Source organism: Lemur catta, chromosome 14, assembly GCF_020740605.2.
Source record: "Lemur catta isolate mLemCat1 chromosome 14, mLemCat1.pri, whole genome shotgun sequence".
Taxonomy (NCBI): Eukaryota; Metazoa; Chordata; class Mammalia; order Primates; family Lemuridae; genus Lemur; species Lemur catta.
In genome coordinates this window covers 4334483-4348275 of record NC_059141.1, presented here as the reverse complement: position 1 = coordinate 4348275, position 13793 = coordinate 4334483, and the positions used below count along the sequence as shown (strand labels likewise).

Below are 13793 nucleotides of genomic sequence, written 5' to 3'. Positions count from 1 at the left end.
TATCACCAAGTAAGGGCTCTGGAAGGAAGTCAGTGCGTTAATTTCTTGGGAGCATAGAAAACTTCCTAAAGCCCACAGCTGCTTGTTGGGCAGGCTTGTGGTTTCTGATTATACAGTGGTTTCCTATAAATGCACAGTAATAAGCAGTTGCAGTAATTGTTCATCAAACGTACTCAAAAACCTAAAAGCGTAAAGTTAGCCATGAATGTTTTGTGTAAATCTGAGCAATTTTGTAGTCGATGTTTCATGTTCAACTTAGCAATTTTTAAACAAAAATATGGCAACAAAGCAAACAGGAATTGATGCTGACTAATATGTCAGTGGACAGTTTTAGCCAGAAAACCCTGGAATAGGCATTCTTAATGATCACTGTGGTTTCTTCTGACAAAACTTAAATTTGCCTCTGATGGACTTACTTTGTTGCATTTGTGCAAAGCCAAGCCAAAGATGATTTTAATGTTTTTATATAGAATTTTTGCTCTGCTCTGTGGTTGTAGATGTTAGCAAAATATTAGGGATTTTAGATATTTGTTACAGCCTTAGAGAAACAGACAAGGAGAATTAGTAAGAAGGAAATGAACATAATTTTGTAACAAATCATTAAGTTTGACTATTTAGTTTTCATTTAAGAAAGTAAAATTAGGATGACATTATAAAGACAAGCTCATGGAATGAAAAATAGCCTGTTACGGTGCCTGATGGGTGGGCAGTGGGGATATTAGAAACTCATAGAAATAAGGTGATATAGTAGAAATAGTGGGGTGCATGGTTCGCATATGTAGAGGGGGACTTTTTTTTTTAGAAGAAGCAATAGGCACAGTTTAATTTTTAAAAGGTTTTAAAAATTTATTTCTTATTTTTTATAGAGACAGGGTCTCGCAGAGTTACCCAGGCTGGTCTCAAGCTCCTGGGTGCAAGCTTTCTTCCCGTCTCTACCTCACAAAGTGCTGGGATTATAGGCCACATTTTAACTTTTTAAAAGGACCGTGATGTTCAGGATTGTATCACATTAGGTTCCACCTAGATTCCTCTTTGTTGGAAGAACCACTGGGTTATTTTCCCTTCGGATGCTCCCTCATCTCCTTGAGGATTGCACTCCTGCAGTTGCAAATGCTTGCTTTTCTTTGCAGCATCAATCCCATCAGAATACTTAGAAAGTGGTAAGAAATGTGAATTTTGCATCTTATTTACATTTTCCTTTGGCATAAAAGCACCAAGAGCTTGTAGATGGGGATTTGGCTTCTTGCGGAATCAGTGTCTCTGTGTGGGCTGGATGCATCGCAGCCTGCCGGGGAGCCAGCCCAGTACGGCATGTTTTTCTGCGTAGCTCAGCTGACAGCCAGGCTTGGGGTTCAGTTTCTTAGTGTGCTCAGAACAATCCCGGGTGTAGGGTATTCTGAAGACTGTATGCGAGTTGTAGGATTCAGATCTTTAGGCTTAGACTAATTCTGAGGGAGCTTTAAGGAGTTGCCCATCCGTGGACCAGATGTTAGGAGCTCGTGAACAGGTGTTGAAGCTCAAAGTCCAGCTCCTGCTGGGGTCAACTTTTGGATGCAGTTGAGCACTCTCTGGAATGTTGGGGATTGCATGTTACTTTTTATTCTTTCAGTGTCTCATAGAAACCAAATTCCATACAATGTGTTCCAGTTTGTGCTAAAAACACTTTTTTGTTCAGCATTAACTAATTCCCATAATATAGTACATATACCTCATGTGTTTTTGAAGATGTATCCATTTTATGCTGTCTCCACAATGCTATTTTATATAAAAAGCCTTACAATTGGCTTTATCTCCCCCCTCCTTGATAGCAAGATAACAGGGAGATGTTCCGAAGTGTGCGGCACATGATCTACGACCTTATCGAGTGGCGGTCGCAAATCCTTTCTGGAACTCTGCCGCAGGATGAGCTCAAAGAACTGAAAAAGAAGGTCACAGCCAAAATTGATTATGGAAACAGGTTTGTTTGTTTGAAAGATGATTTCATGCTTAATTTATCCAATGTAGTAACATCACCGTAAGCCTTGAGGAGACCAAAATCACATTTTATCATAAAACAAAATTTCTAACATCAAAATCATGGCATGGTTTTCATTTTGAAAAGGATGAGGTATTTTCTATTGGATTCTGACAATCAGGACAGTTTCCTGGGTCATTCTCAAAACCTGTTCTCTTCATTCTTCAAGTGGTGGAGCCCAGAAGCTGGGAGCCTGTCACTTTCACCATCCCAGAGGGGACCCCACAAGGAACCCCCACCCTCAACAAGAAACTTTTACTTTCTGTTCACAATATTTGATTTTGAGTCTAGATTTCGAGTGGAGGGGTGGGAGGTGGTATCTCTTGGGCAGTGACAATCACTGGGTGTCCTTCTGTGGAATCCTAAGTTCTGAGCGTTGCAATGGACATTAGATCACCAGAAAACTTGTCACCCATGTAGCCTTGCCAGAGTTCACCAGCAGAGGATACAGCCCAGCTAAACTTGAATGTAGATAAACAACAAATTTTGTGCAATTATATGTCTTGCAGAAGTTCCCATCTACAGCCAGCACCACCCACCTCTGCTTGAATGCCGTTAGTGACGGTGCGTTCACTCCCCCACAGAGCTGCACGTTCTAGCATCAACAAGCGTTTCCTCATGCTGAAAGGAAAAGTGCTGTTCTGATCCTAACTCTGCCGTGTTTTGTAACTAGAATGAGGCTGTGCCGTTTCCCACCTGATAACTGTTTGGTTCTTCCTATGATATCACAGCTGCAAGAAGCCTTAACAATTATCTGGTCACACGGTTCCCCGGTGCTGTTCTGTGTCTTAATCACTTGGAGAGCTTTCAAAATACTGAATCCCCAGGCCCCTCCTTAAGCTTCTGATTGGTGGTGTCCGGGATGCTGGCTGGAAATCTCAGTTTTTAACAGTAGAGTTGGACCATGCTGGACAGCAGATGTGGAAAACTTCTGGTTTAGTCCAACCCTCTCATCTCACACACTGGGCCGTGCAAGGCAGAGAGGGGAAGGGCTTTGCCTCCAGCCGTTCAGCTGAAAGGAGCTCTGGGTAAACTAAAGAACCTTTCTGTGAAATCAGAAGTATCACATAATTTTCTGATAATTTATATTTTTCAAGTGTGAAAAGTTTCTGAAAACAACATTATGAGCAAGATGTAGGGTTTGGATTAGAAATGCTATAGGAGAAGGTTTTTGTTTGGGTTTTCCAGAAAGCCACAGACTTCTGGATATAAGATCAGATATTGTTGCAGTAAAACCTATTTCAAGACCAACTGCTTAACAAAAACCAATCTTCTGGAGCTTTGATGTTATTTCCTATTGGAGTGTCTTATTTTGAACTTATGTTCAGAGACCACCTGCTTAATTTGGCTGCAGGAAGCTAGGAAAGTACATTATATCATGCAACAATCTAGTTAAGGAAGGAAGTGTATCCAAACGTAATTTACTATTTTGGTAGGAAATATAATCCTTAATAAGACAATTTTTTTGCCCAAGAATCTCCAGGCTACTCCATAATTTCTCTAAAGCCCAATGCTCTGGGCATACCTTCCTCATCCTTCTTCAGAAAACAAAATAATACAAAATAATATCACAGTGTTGAATGTTTGATTTTAAGATAGATGGATTTAATAAGGAGAAGGACTTTTGTGTCTTTTTCATTCATCACTTAGGTGTTCTTACCTTTTTTATCTATTTTTTTTTTAACCTGGGGGGAGGGGTTCTGGGGTCCATTGGAAGGCCATGGACCATCTCTCCAGAAAAATGCACAAACACAGCACAGACACACACAATTTTGCACATAATTTTGGGGGGGTGGTTGTATCGCCATCCTCATAGATGCTTTCAGCTTCCATGGAATTAATCTCTAGATGATGTTGCTGTGTTAAGTTGCACCTTCATAATGGAAACTCACTCTGGATTCAGAATCAGCTGGGTGCTGATTGCTGAGAAAAGCACTTAGGGTGGTTGTCTAGAGAGGCCACTTTACGTGGTGGTTTGCATGCAGCATTCTGGAAAGTGTGTGGCTCTGCAGTGAGGGGTTCCTGATGCAGAATCCAGGCTCTGGGCTCTTACAGTTGTTTGATGTTGGAATAAATAATTTCTCAGAAATGGTTCTGGCCATCTGTCCTAGAGGGTCTGAGGTGATTACGTGACAGGATGTACACCACAGCAGCCTGGTGTTTTTCTTGAGGGAGTCTTGTTCTGTGTGGCCTGCAGGACCTCATGGCTGGACCCCCTAAAGCCAGGTGCTTTGTAGTTTACCTGCCCCGACACTGGCCTCACCCACACCAGAACTGACCACACCCCCACCAGAACTGGCTCCGCCCACACCAACTTTGGCACTGACCACGCCCCAGCAGCACTGACTCCTCTTAGAAGCAGGTTCACGGCTGGGATAAGTAGTAATATTTGGGAGGTGGGGGTCTTTGTCTTGTTAGTGAAACATGTTACAAAGATCACTAATGAGACCTTAAAAGACTTTTTTCTTCAAATGTCTGTTCCTCTTGAGGCACCCCACAAACCTTGCAACTACAGAGACTGTTTTCATGCAGTGCAGAAAGCCTCTCTTTGTTAACATCTGTTTACCTTCTTGCTGCTGACAGCCCAGTTGGTCCTGCCTTACCTCAGTGGAATTTGCTTAATAGATATTAAAAGGAAGAAATGAGGTTTTTTGTAATTGCCTTCCCAATGGTTGAGAGGTTCAGCAGAATGTGAAAAATCAAACATGTATGGCCTGTGATGAGACTCATCTAGCTTTAAAGTGTGTGACCGCAAAAGAAAAGAAGTCTGAAGTTTGTCTACATGGAGTGTTTGTGAGCAATTCCATTTTCCTCTTAAATTTGTAATTGTTGAAGATATTCTCTAATTGAAACTTAGCATTCCTTCAGAAGACCCTCTTTCCTTTGTCATATGGTGAAAAAAAACAGCCTGTTTCCGTAGACTTGTGGATAATAGGAATAGAACCCCAATCGCGGGTCTGAGACATCTGTGGCTAATTTCCCGCCCTAAGATCTGCGTGTTTTATAAAAAAGAAAACCAGAACATACTGCACTAGCACAACTCTTGATTTCATTTGTTACACAATTGCCTTTGTTTACTCCTTAAATAAAATCTGTGGTAAAAATCACCTGACAATTTTGTTGGATTGTGGGAATTGGAGAGAATGTTCCAAAAAAATAGTTCCACATATAGACTGGACAGGTTTATTATCCAGATGTTGATCATGTTTTAAGTTGGCTACTACATTTAGCCATCTGCCTGGGAAGTTGCTTAACATTATTGTGGACGATGTCCATATGTTTGGTGTTCCAACACAATAGAACATATTTATTGAAAATTGTCCGGGGACCTAATGTAGGGATTACAAATGACTTGAGGTACAAGGGACCCTACCAGAGACAGTTGTAAATAAATAAGGTGGTAGGTGTATCTCTGCTCCAACTTTTTTCTCTCCTTGTCTCCCTCCCCAACTCAATGTTGATGTCACAATTGCCACTTTCATGTGTTTGGGCCTATGTATGTGTATGTGAATGCATGTATTAATACATATATATGAATGAGTGTATGTGTGTATATATACACATATATAGTGTATGTTTAAAATGTTCCATATTTTGCATGATAATTGGTAACATACATTTCACTTGGGCTTTGTAGATCTACAAAATTTCTTGTTGGGAGACAAAGCCACTATTGCATTAGCAATAAGAATTGAGGAATTTTTTTTAATTCCCCTAAGGCGATATGTTTTGAATTAAAGTGACCTCACAGAATTATGTTCCCTAATATTGTGAGTGAACCCAACTTTCTAGGATGTTTCATCTGTCAATTGCCTGGGGCTGAGGTTGTACTAAAGAATTCAAACTCCTTGGTTTGTGTCCATGAAGTTATGAATCCTTGTTGTTCTAGAATTCTTGATTTGGACCTGGTGGTTAGAGATGAAGATGGGAACATTTTGGATCCAGAGCTCACTAGCACGATTAGTCTCTTCAGAGCTCATGAAATAGCTTCTAAACAAGTGGAGGAAAGGTTGCAAGAAGAAAAGGTAAGTTCAGCTTTCTGTCATACGCCATCCACATTTGGAACACATTTTCTTAGTAACGGCTTTCAACGTTAGTAAAATATCAGTGCAGCCCAGAATTTGCCCAGACAAAGAACCTGGCAAGGCACAATTACATAGTGTATTTCATACCTTCATTGATGGAAGGGAGTCCAGTGCCAAACATGTTACTGCTGACATGAAAGGACTTATTCCCTGAGGGGTTGTATGCAGCATGCTACACATCATGTTAGGAGACAGGGTCTTAATGACGTTGACTTTGTGTTTGCACCTGTCGGATGGGAAACGAGACTTGGTTCTGCATTTCCTCTCTGATAGTGGTAGGAGGGTGACATCTTCCAAGCTTGGTGAGGGCAGGGAACACATGTCTTATTGATCTATTTTCATCTTCTATGACCTTTAATGGTATTATATATATAGCAGATATTTAGAAATTGATTGCCTGAGCTATATATTAATTTAGCAAGTATTTATTGAGTATCTACTATGTGCTAGGAACTGGGGACATGATGATACATGAGATGGAGATATCCTTGGAGGGTTCAGTCTAATGAGGGAACTAAAAATTAAACAAGTTACTACATACATAATCATTATTCTGATTCATTGATCACCTGATAGTTTTTGTATCGCAGAAAATACTCAGTCCAGACTGTTGCGGAATTGTGGTGTAAGAAAGTGACTGCATACGTGGCTCTGCTGTGTTACGCCAAATGGATGTGTACCTTTCTCTACTTGCAGGAAATGAAGAGAGCAAGGGGTTAGTGATGAGCGTGCCTAATGACTCTCTGCTTTCTTTGCATTCACAGTCTCAAAAACAGAACATAGATATTAACAGACAAGCTAAATTTGCTGCGACCCCTTCTCTGGCCTTGTTTGTCAACCTAAAAAATGTGGTTTGTAAAATAGGAGAAGATGCTGAAGTCCTCATGTCTCTTTATGACCCCGTGGAGTCCAAATTCATCAGGTAGGTGACATTTCTTGGCTCTTTCCTCTTTGGTTCATGTTGGGAAATTGGTGTAAGGATGGCTGACATGTTCCTTGTGTGCTGAGAGCCCTCGGCTGCCCAGTGTCAGCAAGCAGCTGAGCCAAGAGCTCTTTGTGGACAGTGTTTGTCTGCCAGCTTGGGCTTTGGGCTAGGGTGAGCCTTCTTACATGTATATTGTTATCTGCTTGTGGAGTGATAGTGGTCATAGAATACTCTTGTAATATTTTAAGGACCCAGCTGAAGACTGAAGAAACACTTTGTTTCCTATGTTGTCTTCACAGGATTTTATTAATATATATCCAGACCCCCCAAATATTACGTTTCCCTTTTTCTAACTTTTGGTCTCTGTGAATGTCATTTCTGTGACCTTTGTCCTGTTTTTTTTTTTTTTTCTCCGTGATTGGCTGGACTTATAGCATCTAGACTTGGTGCCTGCCACATGCACACTCTCCACCAATATTTATTGAGCCATAGCATTGTAAATCCATTGTTTTTGCTTGGCCCTTGGTATAACTTTCTCTTTGTCCAGACGGGAAAATTACAGTTCGACTGTGTGAAGTGTATGAGAGTGTGTGTGTGTGTGTGTGTGTGTGTGTGTGTGTGTGTGAAAACTCCAGTATGTTCTCTTCTATCATTCAGAATTTAAAAACTTAGCGTACAACTGAAACAGAACAAGTGGGTGAATTTCATTCTCACTTCTGACAAGGACTTCATTTCTTCCTGACTTGGGATACAGTTTGTATGCTATGGCATATTGGGTTTGTCATAGGCTGTAAAATAAGCATGCATCCTGTTGAATTTTTATACTGTCTTCATTCTACATGAATAAGTAGGCTTTTAAAATAAAACTTGAAAATGCTGTTTGCAAGTAGTTCCATTACAGTTACAACCCAAGACATCCCGAGTTAAAACCTCCTGAGGTTTTGTGCACTGTATGTGAATGGATGAGTAGCTCTGTTTGATACTGTTGTTATTATAGGCTCACAGGTGTCTGTATAGTGGACCTCCGAGGCATTAATTGTAAAGCAGTATTGATGTACTTTTGGTATCCTGTTGTATTTGCAAAATTAATTTGCTTTTATTTCTTCCTTTTTCAAGTGAAAACTACCTGGTTCGCTGGTCAAGTTCAGGATTACCTAAGGATATAGACAGATTACATAATTTGCGAGCTGTTTTTACTGTAAGTGCACCCAGAGATGTTGAGTTGAATTGCTCACTGATGACTATTCTTGGTGACTTGCGTCTGATTCCCTACATGGGTTGTTGGGTTGCCTGTGATTCAGGTTAATTTCATGTTAACAAAGTGTCTTCCCCCAAATCTCCCAGGTCTGTAGCCACCCTGAGAATCACTGTGACAAAGATTTCCTCCATTACCAATGAACATGTCTCTTAAACTTGTATCTTAAGTTTGCTTAAAGCTAATTGACTATTATTCAATTCCTTTTGTCATGTGAATGACTTATTAAAATGATAAAAACTGGTCTAAAGAGTCTCAATCCATCTTTTTATTGTCCTTTTCAATAGAACTTACATTGAATAATGGTTCTCCAAAATAATTTATGGAAATTGATATTTCTAGGACCTCGGAAGCAAAGACCTGAAAAGGGAGAAAATCAGTTTTGTCTGTCAGATTGTTCGAGTGGGTCGCATGGAGCTGAGGGACAACAACACGAGGAAACTGACGTCCGGCTTGCGGCGACCTTTTGGAGTAGCCGGTAATAGTTTCTCCCTTTTTCCTTGAGAGTTTCAGATCATCACATTCACTTTGCATGAGAACCGCTGCTGAATGTTGATTGGATAGGGGGCAGCTTTGATTTATAAGCCTTTCTGTTGCAGAGAAAAAATAATTTATTAGTTCTTTTCTGTGTGGTTTCCAGCCGACCTGTGAGGCCTAGGGTGCTCCGGTCCACAGGTCTCAGATGTAAATCACTTATTTGGTTCTAAAGTGCATCCCGGCTTTTCCTGGGAGAGACCCTGACCCAATTCTTAGCCCGCAGGGAAGCCAGTCAGGTTTCGCTCGGTGATTGATTTAGGAGTGGGTTTGTGCAGGACGGTCGCGGCGATAGGAAGGTCGGAGAGCACGCTGGAGGGAGAACAGTTGGTTTACGGTTGGTGTGGTTTAATCCTCCATGTTTGTGCTCCCTTATGTTTGGTGGAAGTACTAGAAAAGCGAGAGGCCGGTTATCTCTGTGGAGGGGAGATAAGAGTGTCCCCAGGAAATTATAATTACTTGACCTCTTTCAATGTCACTCTCATTTTTCATAGTTTCGGGAGACGGTTTCTCTCACTATTTTATGGTTGCAGTGGAGGTTCCTCCCCCAGCCCTCTGATATTTATTCTTGTGGTTTTTTTGTGTGATTCTTGGGATTCACATGAATGTTTATGTGGGAAAAGTTCTCGATTCCTGATACATGGCTGCATTTCTTGTGTGAACAGCTATGGAAGTCACCTTTACCTTGGCTGCCAGGAAACTCAGGACTTAATTTTTTTCCTTCCTCTTCAAAATAGACTTTATTTTTAGAGAAGTTTTAGGTTCCAGGGAAATTGAGCAGAAAATACAGACAGTTCCTATACCCCTCCCCCTCTACAATCTCCCCATCATCAACATCCGCCACAGACTGGCGCATTTATTACAGCGACCGACCCACAGAGACACGTCTTCATCCCCCAAAGTCCGTGGTTCGCAGTAGTGTTCATTCCAGGTGCTGTGCATTCTGTGGGTTTGACAAATGCCTGTATCCACCGTTATAGTCTCATTGGGATAGTGTCACTGCCCTAGAAATTCTCTGTGCTCCACTTGGATGTTTTGGAAAAATATTTCAAATCATTTAATAAGTAAAATGATTTTCTGCTTCATAAGGAGTAAATAATAACAATGATGCAGGCATAATGAGAAAGAAGCTCATTAATTAGGTTTATTTCTGTTTCCCAGTAGGGCTAAGTCATGGGGTGTCCGGCGACTTTACCACAGTGAGTGAAATGTTGAGTGCAAGGTCACCTGTCTGAGGTCCCATGGCCATGAGCTGGAGAAATCCTTTTACATTTTTTCCCATCTTATTTGAGTATGTACTTTAAAATTGCTCCTCTGTTCATCAGAACCTGCAGCAGCTTTTATGTGTCATCCAATCTATAGTTGAAATACTTGTAGCTTTTCAGGAATTTTCTTTTCTCTTTCCCAGCTCTGTGATAGTTGCAAGAAAGTATTTTTGTTTCAGGTGTATTAGGCTTCACTTAAGTGCTCAGAGAAATCTTTGCTTTGGGTGCAAGTTTCTCCTCTTTCCAGCACCCATGCTGTGGATTCTCTGTTTGTTAGATTATCAGACGGATTACAGTGATAAGTTCCTATGAAGGCATCGTCATATTTCTTAAAGATGAAATCTACGCCAAAGGCTGACCGTTTTTACCCTCTTTTAATTAAAATGGAAATTTTTTCAGCTTTCATTGGTTTGACACTCCAGGAAGTATTGATCACAGCCCCAGCTGAGACTGCTGTGGTCACTTATGCTTGGTGGGGTCTGGCGTTAACTTGGGGCCCCCTACCTTCTGGAGTTCTCCATGAACTCTTAGAGTCCAGGGTGTTCCCTGGGGTGGGGAGGGCAGGTGGCCGACACCCAGTTCCCTGCTTTTGGAGGCCCTACTTGTATCGTGTTGACTGAGACACTTGACCACTGTCTGGTCCCTGGAGCTTTGATCCCTGGCAATGAAGCCACCACTGTCTTGTCCCCTGATACCTGCTGACCACCTGGGGATGCTCCAGTGGTCCTTGGCTCCTCCTCTCTGGACTGGTGTCTGGCTCCTGCCATTCCTGTCTCATGTTCCTGGGACTCCCTGGTCTCAGGGCTTTGGTAACTCACCCAGGGCCAAGTTCCAGCCTTGCCCTCCTGCCTTCTGCCCATGAATTCTCCGGAGGGTGTCCTCTCCCCTCTGCTCTGCCGTGACTGGAACGTGGGGCCTTCGCCCTGCTTTGGGGTTGCAGAAGAACCCATGAAAAGTGCTTCAGAGATATTCAGGAGGTGTTTGTTTTCATTTGTTGGATGATTTCAGTTTCCAGATCCTCTGAGCAGTGTCCCTCCGAGCAGTGTCCTTCTGCTCTCTTCTGGAGCACACTCCCCAGCTGGGGGTGTCCTGCCCATCCCTGGGTCCCAGCACTGAGCACCAAGCAGCTGGGGCCTCCACGCTCACTCCAGCAGGGCCCACTTTCCTAGACCCGCTTGGCCATGGTGTTTCTTTCTTTTTTTTTGAGACAGAGTCTCGCTCTGTCACCCCTGGTAGAGTACAATGGCTTCATCGTAGCTCACTGCAACGTCATGCTCCTGAGCTCAAGCGATTCTCCTGCCTCATCCTCCCAGAGTGCTAGGATTCCAGGCGTGAGCCACTGCGCCTGGCTGCCGTTGTGTTTCTGTAAGTAATAACTGAGGACCTGAGCATTCTGTTTCTGTAGTTTCCAGTTGCCTGCTAGTAACTCTACTCTGAGACAGGAGGGATGACATTTCATCATGTGATCTGGGTATGTAAATTTTTGGCGTAAAAGGTAAATATTTTAATACAGTGGTTCCCATCTGTGTCTGGATATGGGAAAAATCTGGGGCACCAGTAATAGGTACTCGTGCCCCACTGCTGCCCAGTTAAACCAGAAGCTCTGCTTGAACCCAAATCCCCTGTGAGTTACCCTGGGCCGTGCAGTGACCGGCAGCCCACTGCCATCAGACCCTTACACAGTCAGCACTCAGCACGTCTGGGAGACATCTGCCTTTGGTAGTCCGTGCCTCTGACTCACTCAGTACATCCTCCGACCCGATGTTCTCTTTCTTGCTAAGAAGGGACACTTTTCGCACCTGAGAAGGTTGATCTCCTTTTTGGTAATCATATTCTGCCCATTCATATGCAGCTTCAATTTCCACATGCAAATTTAATTTTGAGGCTTTCTGCAGAAGGACTTATGCTCGTCTGTGTCAACAGAGCTCAGTTCCTTAAAATGAGGAAAGTGTTCCTGGACCTTTCAGTCTACAGTTCTTCGTCTTCTGTTGAAAATAATATGTCATGTTTCTATTTTTAACCTTTTTATAAAGTAAAAGTGAGAAAATTGTAAAAGTTATGGAAATTTTATGGAAAAGAAAGATAAGTGAGATATAATACATCCTCCATAATTCTACATAGCCAGGGCAGTACCTCATGGTTAGCTGGTATATTTCTTTCTAATTTTTTTTTGTATGTGTTGCACATAATTTTTAGAAAACAATATCAAATTATACTGTGTATTTTTGTTTATTGATTTTTTTGTGTCTGTTTTTTTTTTTTTACCATCTTAACCATTTTTTAGGTGTATAGTTCAGTAGTAAGTATATTCACATTGCACATGTGTACTTTTTATCTTTTTTAAAAAAACCTAACATTCTATTATGAATGTTTTATTTTATTAAATATTATTAAAAATTAGGCTTCTCAGTGGCTATAGTCTATAGCTATGTCATTATTTCAGCAGTCCCTTGCTTTGGGGCTCTGAGGGTGTTTTGGCTTTATGGTAGAGTAGGGACACAGTGAGCATCCTTGAACTTGAAGTATCACTCTTCTGACTGTTTGCGGAGGGAGGTCTCCTCAGCGGAGTTGCTGGATTGGTGAGTTTGTGGGTTTCACCATCTCTGTGCTTCAAGCCTGGTTGCCTAACCAGGTTGTCCCAGCACGCCTGTGGGACTGAGCTGCCCTGCCCTTCTCCATGTGACCGTGTTTCTCACCTCCCACCGTCTGCTTTCCCACCTCTGCTGTCCCTGGCCCTCTGTCACTGTTGCCCTGATGCCACCGTCACATTCCTTCTCCAGCCCCCATGTTCCAGCATCATGTAATGCCATGTGTTTACTGGGCCTTCCACGCCCGCACACAGCTGTGTTGACTGTGGCTGGACTCTGCTTCTTCAAACTGTCAATTGGCCTGTCAGTTTGGGGGTATTTCCCCTCAAGTTCTTCATTTCCTCCTCTGGTGAGAGTGACATCTTATCCAAACCACAGTGGGAACTTCCTCGGCACGGACTTATGTGCTGCAGAGCAGAAAGGACAGTCCTTTGGAAAGTACATGATGATTGGTGACATCAAAGCCTTCTCCTCCGAGGCTCAGGTTGGGTGGGCCTGAGAGTGTTGTTCCACACCTGGGTGCTCAGGCTGAGCTTGCGATTCTTGCTCCTGGTGTGCTCCAGGGCTGGGCGCTGGGCATCTGCCAAGGGAGTCTCCCAACCCACTGGTAAGATGAGTCCCATGACAAGAGAGAGCGGGCTGCAGGCCCCTGTGGGGGGCACCCAGTATGGACCGGCAGGCAAGGGCTGGCCTGCTGGGTTCAGACTAACTTAGTTCTGGCCCGTAGTGGGCTGCTGCCCAGATGACCTTTATGTAATGATGCTGAATTGGTTGGTGGTAAAAATGTGGTCCCAGGCATACAGGCTTCTTCACAATGGGTGGGTGCTGTAGTCCAGTGTTAATTTGTCACCCCTAAGAGTGCCTGAAGCCCGGAAAGGCTTCTGCCAGGCGAAGGTCTGAGCCCAGGCCTTTCATACTCTGAGCAGCCATCATTGGATGTTGGAGTTTATTTGGGATTCTTTGACCTGTATCTCTCAACACAGTCAGAGGCTCTTTGCTTTCCGAGGCCCATTGGTTTAGAGGGGTGTGTGAGGGTGTTTCCTATAGGACACACTGTGCAGGCCGCGTGGGCTTTACCCAGCCAAGCAGGGCATGAGAATGCCACTTTTCTGGTTCTACAAATTCCT

At 42.8% G+C, this 13793-nt stretch overlaps 1 protein-coding gene across 4 annotated transcripts in view; it reads left to right on the top strand.

The window, feature by feature from the left end:
- The window catches only part of DOCK1 (dedicator of cytokinesis 1), a 469449-nt gene that overhangs the window by 65510 nt on the left and 390146 nt on the right, over nucleotides 1-13793 (top strand). For 3 of the 4 annotated variants that reach the window (XM_045569235.1, XM_045569236.1, XM_045569238.1), the window contains exons 6-10: nucleotides 1809-1957; nucleotides 5904-6039; nucleotides 6864-7021; nucleotides 8141-8222; nucleotides 8622-8757. In XM_045569235.1, the coding sequence (XP_045425191.1) occupies nucleotides 1809-1957; nucleotides 5904-6039; nucleotides 6864-7021; nucleotides 8141-8222; nucleotides 8622-8757 (661 nt within the window). Of the gene's footprint in view, nucleotides 1-1808; nucleotides 1958-4625; nucleotides 4808-5903; nucleotides 6040-6863; nucleotides 7022-8140; nucleotides 8223-8621; nucleotides 8758-13793 lie in introns of those variants that run through there. The other variant, XM_045569237.1, reaches the window with a different exon arrangement.